Genomic DNA, 10,502 nt, shown 5'->3' with positions numbered 1-10,502 from the left:
AATGAAGTCAGACAAAAGACGAGTAGAAAAAAAAATCTTGTTTGCTCATCATTGGTTTAGGATTACAACTCAATCCTGTTATATACAATACAAAATACAATAGTCACACTTTTCCACACGCCTCACATTCAAACTACCCCATTACAAAGGTTTTGCAACGTAAATTAAAAAAAGCGCCTTGGACCAAAAAGGATAAGTGGCAATAGAAATGGGGAGGGAGGGAAAAAAAAAAAAAAAAAAAAAATCATCCAACCGTTAGCAAGTTCTTGCATTCATGGATCTTAAAACAGAAAATGCTTCATCCTCCCCTCTAATCATACAAAGGCTTGCTGTCCTAAAGTTTTGAAATCGTCGGCTAGATGTCAGTTCATCACTTTATACTTTGGATGGGGCATACAAACGCATCAAACACGTCCGGAAAACAGGTCAACTGAACGTCTGGCGGCCATACGGACAAAGTTGATTGTGTGAAGGAGGGTAAGAAGAGTACGGACCCATTTGGGCGGCTCTGATGAGGTCTCTTTACGGCACAGCGACAGTCTCCAGGCCCTCTTCCTCAACAAGGGTTCTTAACAGTCTATTGGATGGGTGCAAGTGATCAGTCTGAACTAGCCTCTGCCTCCTTAGACTTCTTTTTCTTTTTCTTCTTCTTCGCGCTCTCTGTGACCTGCAGAAAGGGTAGAGTTATGAGCACAGACGTTCTTCTTAAGATGAAAATGCTTGACGTAACGAGCTCATTAGTTTGTTTGATCTTGGCACTAATAGTGTAATTGGGAATTTACTACACTTTCAGGTTAATCTCATACCTTAACATTATTGGGTTTCACTACATTTAAATGAGGCCCTGTCCAAACATACTTTCCAAAAAACTAAGATTAAATAAAACCCCCTAATGCAGTAAAGCCACAATCCCAAGTCTATATTAGCACTCTGCTCTGCAACATCTAAAAACTAAGTGCACCAGATGATCATTTTTCTTAAGGCAGATCTCCTTACCTCCGTTTCCTCAGCAGCAGGCGTTTCCTCCATAGCTTCAGTTGCTTCAGCTGCTTCTGCCGCCAGCTTCAGTTTCTTCTCTTTCTTCTTTTTCTTCTTCTCTTTCTTGAGTTCATCGTCTGTCTTGGGGGTTGTGGGAGCAGCTTCACCCTCGCTTCCACTCTCGTCCCGTTTCCTCTGCAGGAAACAAATTTAGCTGACAATGAAAAGGCTGAACAAGCACAATGTGACTGCACTAACCCAAACGTTATTAGAAAGCCGACTGTTACCTTTGCGCCGACTTGAGAAGCTTCTTCAGCGGCTTCTACGGTCTTGGGTTTACTGCAGAAAAATGAAGCCATCTAGTGGTCAACTTAGATATATATGCGACAACCTAACAAATGTGCCTTTGTTGAGCATGTTCACAGAACTCAAAGGGTCCGTCGTGCACACTGCAGACAGTTAACCTGAATCCTGAATACTGATTTAGCAGACAGACTCCCTCTAGAGTCACAGCAGGCTAAAAAGGGATAACAGTCTGCAGGACTATGCTTAAAAGAAAAGCTCTGAGGTTATGCTCATTTATTAACTTTGTTGCCTTGCAGAGCTTCACCTTCCTCAACACAGCCCACATTAAGTAAGAAAGAACTTTCTGGCAGTGGAAATACCTGTAGTCTACATAGCCCTCCTTCCAGTCTGCTGGAGTGCTGCCATTTGGCTTGCCATGTTTGTCTAGTAGGCCTTTCTGGATCATCATTTTCTTCTGACTGGCCTGAAACGACAAATGTCATTTAGGAACAAAAAATAAATAAATAAAAAATTAGAATCAGCCAACAATATGTTGACAAAAGCAATGAATACAAAAGGAAGCAAATTTTGCCTTACCTTTGGCCCTAGACCCCACTTGCGTGGGTATGTGTCTCTTTCCATGATGACCCTCTTGATTTTGGCCACCACGCCGTGGTCACACGTAGAGATTACTGCAGTCGTCATCAAGGCTACCGCTGCAACATTTAAAGAGACTTTAATTAAAACTAGCCAGAATATCCATTTACAAACAGCTGGAATTACCTCCAGCCATCAGTCTTGGGTGATAGATAAGAAGTCATCTTTACACAGAGCGTTAATGCAATCTATAAAGTCATCATGTGGCTTTTATCTGACATCTAGAAGCAGGTAAGGGTCTGGTATTTACCTGTGCAAATGGCCTCTCCTTTAGTTGTAATGACAACAATGTCTTGATTTAACTCGATGCCATCTTCATACCGCAAAACTCCTGGCAACATGATCTTGGCACCATAGCAGATAGCATTCACCTATTTAAAAAAAAAAAAAAAAAAAAAGATATGGAAGTGTTGGAAAAATCTGCCGGGTCTATGTTCATTTACACAACAGAACCTAAATCACATGAGCTTACAATACACAGAAGGGCAGGAAAGGAGGACAGGCCACGACACCTACCGCACTGTCCTTCATTACGATTCTCTTGTGGCTGACGAGCAGCTTCTCCAATGGATAGATGACTCTTCTCAGGTAGCTCTCGTCTTTGTTGTGATCAAACTGCCACTGGGCGTCTAAAACGTCATGCATGGTCACCAAGCAGTCCTGCCGGAAAAGGAATTCATTCAGTTACACCAAAGCTGTGAAGGCGTGTTGCATTTGAAAGCTGAGGCAGACTTCAGAATAGAGATTGTTGGCCAAGATATGGGGAAGCAGCTATGGTCGCTACTTCGGATGAGTTCACGTGGCCATAGTCTGTACCAAAGATTAATTACCAGGACTGGGGAGTGAGCCCAGACCTGAACTCAACACTTTGGTCTCATATTTATTCATTGATTTAATTTTTTTAGCTTTTTTATTTACTTATTTATTTGAAGCACCTTAATTTTCTTAATCCAGAACACAAGATTACATCACACAGTTGACATACCTTCTCACCCAACACTCCAGAGCGAACCCTCCTGAGCTCCTGCATCTGGCCGCCCACTCCCAGGAGCAGCCCCAGGTGAACGCACAGCGTTCTGATATATGTGCCTGCCTCGCAGCTTACCCAGAAGATACCTGCATCCCAGACCAAAACAAGAACACAACCGCTGCTCAGTGGCTGCTCTCGGCCAAACAACTGGTAAAAGCATGTTTAAACCACTGAAGCCATCAGTCTAGGGTGATAGATAGTAAGTCATCTTTGCACACATGCTAATGCAATCTGTTTCACATCATGTGGCTTTCTGTGGATTGAATGGTAGCAGAGTATAAAAAGAAGTTGAAAGTTCATACCAAGCCGTCTTTCTGGGTCATACTCGATCAGCTTGCTCTCGTAGATGGTCCTTACTCTGAGCTGCCGCTTCACAGCTGCTATGAGGGGAGGCCTCTGGAACAGGGCGCCGGTGAGGCATTCCAAAGCCTAGGAACGGCCACAACCAAAGATCAGGTAAAACTATGCTTTACAGAACCCGTGCACATGCTTATTAAGCAGAGATATGCAGATACGTAATCAGCCCCGTCTGTTCGTCTTTGGTGAACTCTGGCCCTCCAAACCTGCAAGGGCCTCCAGCATCAGCTGCAACAGTAGAACACTGAAGCAGAGACAAGGAAGCCGGCAGAGCCAGAACTCAAACCTAGAACAGGTGAGAGTGCTGGCTGGAGAGAGGAGGGCTTGGAGACACTCAGAGAATGGATAAACAGGTTCATCATCTTACATACTGCGGTCGCTCATGTACAAGTATATAGGAACAAGGCTTTGAAGCTACAGACTGTCAACTGCTAATGGCAATTCTTCACATTTATGACTATGTGCATACCCCAATCTCTGCACCCAGTTTTAGTGTCTAATATCCTTCAGTCCAGGTTCTTTTTTCTAGTTGATCAAAGCATATGGCTAAATTAAAAAGTATGCCGTTGGACCAAATCAGACAAGAAAGTGCTTGACCAGGTTTTTATTTTTCTACTGGTTGGGCCTGGACAGCAACACTGGTGCTATTTCACATTCAACATAAACGATCCCACTTACCCTTGCAAGCTGATGCTCATTCTCTATTGCATTGTGCAGCCGTACTATTCCCACATACTCTTTGCCTGAAACACACGGCACAAGAGTAGTGAGCAGAGGCCACTGGTTTTACTGGGTGAGGTCAGGCTCACTAAAAAAGCAAGCTCTAAAAATAAGCTGATCAGCAAGTACTGGCTTAGCGTAACTTACCAGCGCTCTGTTGAGATTTCACAAGTCGCGTGGCTCGGTCGACACACACAATCAGACAGCCTGTGACCTTTGGGTCGAGAGTGCCGCTGTGGCCAGTCTTCTCCACGCGCAGGATGCGCTTGATCCAGGCCACCACTTCATGAGAGGAGGGGTTCGCTGGTTTGTCCAGGTTAATAAAGCCAGACCTGAATAAACGAGGAACTATTTTACAAGAGCTCCCAGAAGTTGTTCGAATATTACTTATTAGAAGCCATCAGTCTTGGGTGATAGATAGTTGGTCATCTTTGCACAAAGTGCTAATGCAATCTATATAATATCATCATGTGGCTTCTTCATTAAATGTGCTGGCTGTTTGCTTCACATCAGCTTACCGGACATAATCATGAATGTTTCTCTTCAGTGGGTTCGAGCCGTGTGGCAGAGGTGTGTAGTGTGCCGTCCTTATGTTCAGCTTGTCGAAGTTCTAGATGGCAAAAAGAACCATTCCACATTTTAAAAAGAAACTCCTCATGAACTAGATTCAACAAAAGCTCAATCAATAACTTGGCTATAGAGGTTAAGTTTCTCTAACAATCTAAAAGTGGGCATGTGATCAGAACCGTCCGCTCGTCTTTGTTGGCGCTGGTCTCAGCCCTCCGCACCGGCTGATCTGAAAATCCCACCTACTGCTCCAGTAGAACACTGGACCAGCAGAGGATAAACAGGCAGCAGTAACCTCCGCACCCCAGAACGGACCACAGAGGCCGCGGAGAGACTGAACCGGCAGCACTCAGAGAATGGATAAACACGTTCATCATCTCACCTATCAAGTCGGTCATAGATAGAGGCTGATGGGTTCGAACAGAACAGTTACCTTTAGTAGCAGTGGCCATTGCGATGTGTCAAGCTTGGCAACTTTGGATTCAGGTTTGATTAGAAAGTCACCAGTCTCTTGGATTTCCTATGGGCAAAACACAAAAGCACAAGGAACAAAAACCATGTTAGAGAGTCCGGCCTGATCAAACTTAAATTCTGGCGCGTTATTAAACACTGGTGTAATTGCTGTGGAAAATCGAGCTCAACTATGCAAATTCAGTTCATGTCCAAACATCATATTCTGAGATAGGGAAGTCTAGAAACAGTGCTCATCGTTTATGCTGTACTGGTTCCAAAATGGCATGAAGAGCTTGGACCATGATGACCACCCATTGCACTGTAATTTGAAACCAGACCCTCAACTCTCATGGCCGCTCCAAACAGTTCTTAGAAACCAGTATGTTTCACTTTATTTTTAAATGCACAGTATATATCAGCTGGTTGCCCTCGTTGCCAACATCGACCATTAAAATAGGCTAAATTTAATTGACCATTTCAGTTTTAGGTTTAGAATGGCCCATAAAAATTTGAAGACGTATCCGTGGGTTTGGGTAAATGTGTGCTATTGCATATTAGCTGATAAGGGGATGTTTAATATATCTTAATGTTACATCAGTTTAAGCGTTATGTTGGTCATTGCAATAATAGATACTAATAATATTACCCCGATTTCATCGTTGGATATCTTGGCCTTCTTCTTCTTCTCTTTTTTAGCCGAAGCAACTGAGGGGAAAGAACCAGAGGATTACTACACAAGCAGAGTTATCACCACCTCCACAGCAAGTCAATCACAGCGCCTGTGATGGTCTTTATCACATGTACCTATACTGTACAGCGCAGAATATGTCCAACAGTGACAAAAAGGTTTAAAGGCCATCCATCGTACACTATGGAGTTTTAGTCCCTTGAGGAAAACAAAAATAGATGTCTCCTGCATAACAGCCTATATTAGCAAAATATGCATCTAGTTAAAGGTGCGATAGGTAAAATCATTGCACATTTCCTGATAGTTTGGCTGCATGTTTTTCCACAGCCACTTTTATTTGTTATCTGCTGCATGGTGGGACTAAGTAGTAACTGTAAAGAGACATCCGTAATGAAATATACAGATCTGATTAAGAACATAATTAAAGCTGCCTTTTGGGTTTAAATGAGTTTTACTAACAGAGAACATGGCAAGTTGTGACAATACAAAAATCTGCTCTTGTTCAATGATTTAACTAATAACTTATAGCCCATCCTGCATATTATCCGTTTATATTCCTGCATTATTCCTTTTAGCCAACAGAAATACTACATACTGTGCCTTTAATCGTAACTAATTAGTTAAGAGCCTGGGTGAAGAAGCAACCACGTGGCGAGCACCGACAGCAACACGTGGTGCACAACCCTGAAATAATGTCCACAGAAGATCGTCACCGATATTCATCCTGTAATAAAATTTCCATAATAACTTTGTATTCACCTCTAAAATGTGTAAAAGCTTCGGTCTGCTTTGGATTTAGTTGGATAAATAAGCTAGCTACTGAAAATGTAGCCCAGCTAGCTAACCTAGGGCTAGCTAACTGGCTGCTTAGTACGTTATAGCTAGCTGAAGAAGATAAATATCTTACACAATCTCTTATAATACAGAAATGGCCTAAAACTAAACACAAAAACAACATTAATTATGATTATTTACAACCACCTGCCTCCTAAATAAACCGTTTTGCTGCAAGTCAGCCGAGTCATGAACCTCAGCCAGCTAAGCTAACACTCACTCAGCAGAGCCTCAAACAGCTCGTTCCTCACAACATGCAAAACCACATATTAGCTAGATTTGTAAATATTACAGGCAGCTTATAATACTATGAAATATTAATCCTGCTCAAGCAAACCGCATAACACTAGCTACAACACCCTGCTGCGCCACGCTGCTACAGCGCCACGCTCACACACCTCTTCACTAAAGAAAACTTCAAAATAAAATAGTAAAAAATCATAATGCAAATAAAAAGATAATCGCAGCTTAAATGTGCACATGCTCATCAAAATCTCCTTTAAATAACGCAGCTAAAGCAGCTGTAAAACTCAAAAACCCAGAACTCAACACTGCACCCACTTTCTCCGTCCGCCATCTTCCCCTGCTGCCCGCCGAAGAACAGCAGCACGTGTGAGGTGAAGTCCCTCACGGAGATTGGGCTCTCGCGAGATTCTCAACTCTCGCGATGGGAGAGAAAACTTTTATTTGAACGTTTGGGCGACTAGAGGGCGCCACGTGTCGAGAGGTGAGGCTTATTCAAGTCTTCCTCAAAAGATCATGCTTTAGGACTTTGGATTCATGTAATATGTATGAGATGTATGTGAATATTATGTATAATAAACGAATAATCAAATGTTTCTAAATCTAAAAAAAAAAATCTATCTATCTATCAGTAAAGCAAAAAGGCTTCGTAATCAATAAACAGAAGTAGAAGGATTGCTGCATTGATTACTAATAAAATGCAGGTCTGTTCATGTTTGATTCAAGTGGACCATTAAAATTACTCTAAAAATACCAACCTGGATCCCCCTTTAGCAGCAAATGTTCATCAGTATCATTATTATCAATATTTCTGGGATGTCTTACATCCACAGATCTTTTCAGGTCATGCCACACCATCCAGATAGACACTTCATTCATCTCTAGACCAAACCTAACACACTAAATTCACCTCCAGTCCAAACCTAACACACTAAATTCACCTCCAGACCAAACCTAACACCCTAAATTCACCTCCAGACCAAACCTAACACCCTAAATTCACCTCCAGTCCAAACCTAACACCCTAAATTCACCTCCAGACCAAACCCAACACACTAAATTCACCTCCAGACCAAACCTAACACCCTAAATTCACCTCCAGACCAAACCCAACACCCTAAATTCACCTCCAGACCAAACCCAACACCCTAAATTCACCTCCAGACCAAACCCAACACACTAAATTCACCTCCAGACCAAACCCAACACCCTAAATTCACCTCCAGACCAAACCCAACACACTAAATTCACCTCCAGACCAAACCCAACACCCTAAATTCACCTCCAGACCAAACCCAACACCCTAAATTCACCTCCAGACCAAACCTAACACCCTAAATTCACCTCCAGTCCGAATCTAACACCCTAAATTCACCTCCAGTCCGAATCTAACACCCTAAATTCACCTCCAGTCCACATCTAACACCTTAAATCCAGCCCCAGTACTGATCTAACACACTTCAATCACCTCTAAACCAAATCTAACACACTTTAGTCAGCTAAAACGTACAGTTTTTCTTGATTGTTTACACACATTTTCTGAAAGCATGCCTCATACTCTCAGAACTCTACACACAAATCAAAAAACACATACACAATGGGCAAAATTCCTCAATTTTCCTGCAAAATGAAACTTTACATTCAAAACAATGTAAAGGTGCACGTATTTGTCACTGTACAGTGTACACTGTACAGCGAAATGTGTCCTCCGCATTTAACCCATCTGTGGTAGTGAACACACACACACTAGTGAACTAGGGGCAGTGAGTACACACACCCAGAGCGGTGGGCAGCCAACTCCAGCGCCCAGGGAGCAGAGAGGGTAAAGGGCCTTGCTCAAGGGCCCAACAGTGGCAGCTTGCCAAGCCCGGGAATCAAACCCCTTTTATCGATAGCCCGGTGCTCTAACCACTGAGCCACCACTGCCCACACTGCCACCCACAATGTTATCTCTTCTCAAAATGGTATTTTGTTTTCAGATGACACACACAAACCATTATATGGATAGACATTTATAAGAACCAGTTAAACACTGATGTGCTCAGTGTAAAACACTATGATGAATGGAAAACACTTCATCTCCATTCATCATAATTACTTTTTTGATCATGCCTTTTTTTGTTCAGTGTTACACTTACTACAGACAGTACAAACATAAGTGTGTTGTAAAATATTTTAGAATATTGTTTTTATACTCAGAACACACAAATACATGGTAACAAATATATTTTATTTTTTCCACAAAAACAATGTACACAGTGTACATCCTAACCAACACAAAGTTACAGTCTACATGCAAAACAACAGAAGAATTTACTGTATACAGTTACAGTAAAAAAATAAATAAAAAAATAAAAACTATGCTGCATCCTCTCTTCTGTTTTGGTCTGGCCACAGCACCTCATCTACATCACAAGCAATGTTTTCCCTGGCCTAGCAGCGGGGGGAATATCGCCTAGCATGGCGAATCCAGCCATGAAAAGCATCAACTGCTATATCTCCACATGCGTCTTCCATAGCTTGGAGAAGGGTATAAGCGTTTGTGAATTTAGGTCGTACACTTTCCATCTCCAGGCAGAATGGCGAATATGGAGGGAGATGAACCAGTTATGAACCAGAGCAGCCCGGTGGAAACTTACGTTGACAATGACAACGTACCTGAGCTGCTCTGGGCCGTCTATCTGATCTGGTGGAATGAGTGTGTTGTGTAGGGTGTCCAGGAATGTGATCAAATGGGCAGTGTTGTAGGGGCCAAGGGTAGCATGGTGATGGATGATGCCATAGTGGGTCATCGCTGCACACATTGTGATGTTCCCTCCGTGCTGGCCAGGGACTTCAACAATGGCACGCTGGCCGACGATATTCCTTCCCCTCCTTCGTCTTTTTGTGAGGCTGAATCCAACCTCATCAATGAGGATGAACTGGTGCTCCACTGCAGCCACCTCCAGCTCAAGGACTCTCTGAAACACACATGACAATATCAGAAGTAGACATGGAGCGGTCACTATTGTGAAGCACAATCATTATGATTACAATATAATAGAAAGAAATATGTATAATTTATACAATGTTGACAGTATGCATCAATTGTGGGAATGTATAGGACGTACTTGCACATAGTTATATCGCAATTCTTTGACTCTTTCAAAATTGCGATCAAATGGCACCCTGTAGACCTGCTTCATCCTCAAATTATTTCTGCACAAGACACGGTCCAGCGTTGATAAGCTTACCCTATCAACATTTTGAAATATCTCATTGTTTTCTATTATTTTTCTTTGTATTTGCTGTAAGGTAATGGTGTTATTTCTAGAACCATGTCCATGATCTCTGTTTCCTGTTCAGAAGACAGATGACGTCCCCGTCCACCTTGTGTTGGTAATCTTTTAGGTCTGCAATACAAAGAGTACAATACTGTAAATACTGTGTAGGAATACAAAGTAGGAATACATTTCCCAAATACTTGAAAAACAATGTCCCACAGAACAGTCTACAGGCAATACTGTACTACTGTACTCATTAAGTACTGTATTGATATGCAGTACTGCAGTTTTCTAGTGAGAGTAGATGTCTTACCTATTCTCATTGCGGAAAGTCCAGATGATGGATGCTACAGTGTACCTGCTCAAATTTGGCTGTACTCTTTGCCCAGCCTCCCTCATTGTTAGACCATGGTTGACAACATGGTCA

The 10,502-nt window shown here is 42.3% G+C and overlaps 1 protein-coding gene and 5 non-coding genes across 6 annotated transcripts; all 6 read right to left on the bottom strand.

The window, feature by feature from the left end:
- Window positions 1–23: 23 nt before the first annotated feature.
- Window positions 24–7,167, bottom strand: dkc1 (dyskeratosis congenita 1, dyskerin). Its single transcript, XM_072661380.1, has 15 exons — window positions 7,131–7,167; window positions 5,694–5,752; window positions 5,028–5,114; window positions 4,546–4,637; window positions 4,175–4,359; window positions 3,986–4,050; window positions 3,253–3,379; window positions 2,906–3,036; window positions 2,437–2,580; window positions 2,171–2,291; window positions 1,861–1,979; window positions 1,644–1,747; window positions 1,266–1,317; window positions 997–1,173; window positions 24–667 (listed from the first exon to the last, which is right to left on the bottom strand). Exons 1-15 carry the CDS (start codon window positions 7,144–7,146, stop codon window positions 599–601), a joined length of 1,548 nt encoding a protein of 515 aa, XP_072517481.1. The 5' UTR covers window positions 7,147–7,167; the 3' UTR covers window positions 24–598.
- LOC140539962 (small nucleolar RNA SNORD83) lies at window positions 2,051–2,128 on the bottom strand. The gene has a single exon (XR_011977861.1). It is a non-coding gene; the product is annotated as a small nucleolar RNA SNORD83 (small nucleolar RNA).
- LOC140539973 (small nucleolar RNA SNORA36 family) lies at window positions 2,664–2,794 on the bottom strand. Its single transcript, XR_011977871.1, has one exon. It is a non-coding gene; the product is annotated as a small nucleolar RNA SNORA36 family (small nucleolar RNA).
- Window positions 3,125–3,200, bottom strand: LOC140539964 (small nucleolar RNA SNORD83). The gene has a single exon (XR_011977862.1). It is a non-coding gene; the product is annotated as a small nucleolar RNA SNORD83 (small nucleolar RNA).
- LOC140539961 (small nucleolar RNA SNORD83) lies at window positions 4,423–4,502 on the bottom strand. Its single transcript, XR_011977860.1, has one exon. It is a non-coding gene; the product is annotated as a small nucleolar RNA SNORD83 (small nucleolar RNA).
- LOC140539978 (small nucleolar RNA SNORD17) lies at window positions 4,763–4,976 on the bottom strand. The gene has a single exon (XR_011977875.1). It is a non-coding gene; the product is annotated as a small nucleolar RNA SNORD17 (small nucleolar RNA).
- Window positions 7,168–10,502: the final 3,335 nt, after the last annotated feature.

The sequence above is a fragment of the Salminus brasiliensis genome, chromosome 18 (assembly GCF_030463535.1).
Source record: "Salminus brasiliensis chromosome 18, fSalBra1.hap2, whole genome shotgun sequence".
NCBI lineage: Eukaryota > Metazoa > Chordata > Actinopteri > Characiformes > Bryconidae > Salminus > Salminus brasiliensis.
This window is presented reverse-complemented; position numbering and strand designations above follow the sequence as displayed.

Coding starts and splice junctions, on each gene's coding strand:
- dkc1 (XM_072661380.1), bottom strand. Junction 1,980..2,170: donor AGGAGAGGCCATTTGCACAG/GTAAATACCAGA, acceptor TAAATGTTGCAG/CGGTAGCCTTGATGACGACT. Junction 668..996: donor CTGCTGCTGAGGAAACGGAG/GTAAGGAGATCT, acceptor CCCTTTCTGCAG/GTCACAGAGAGCGCGAAGAA.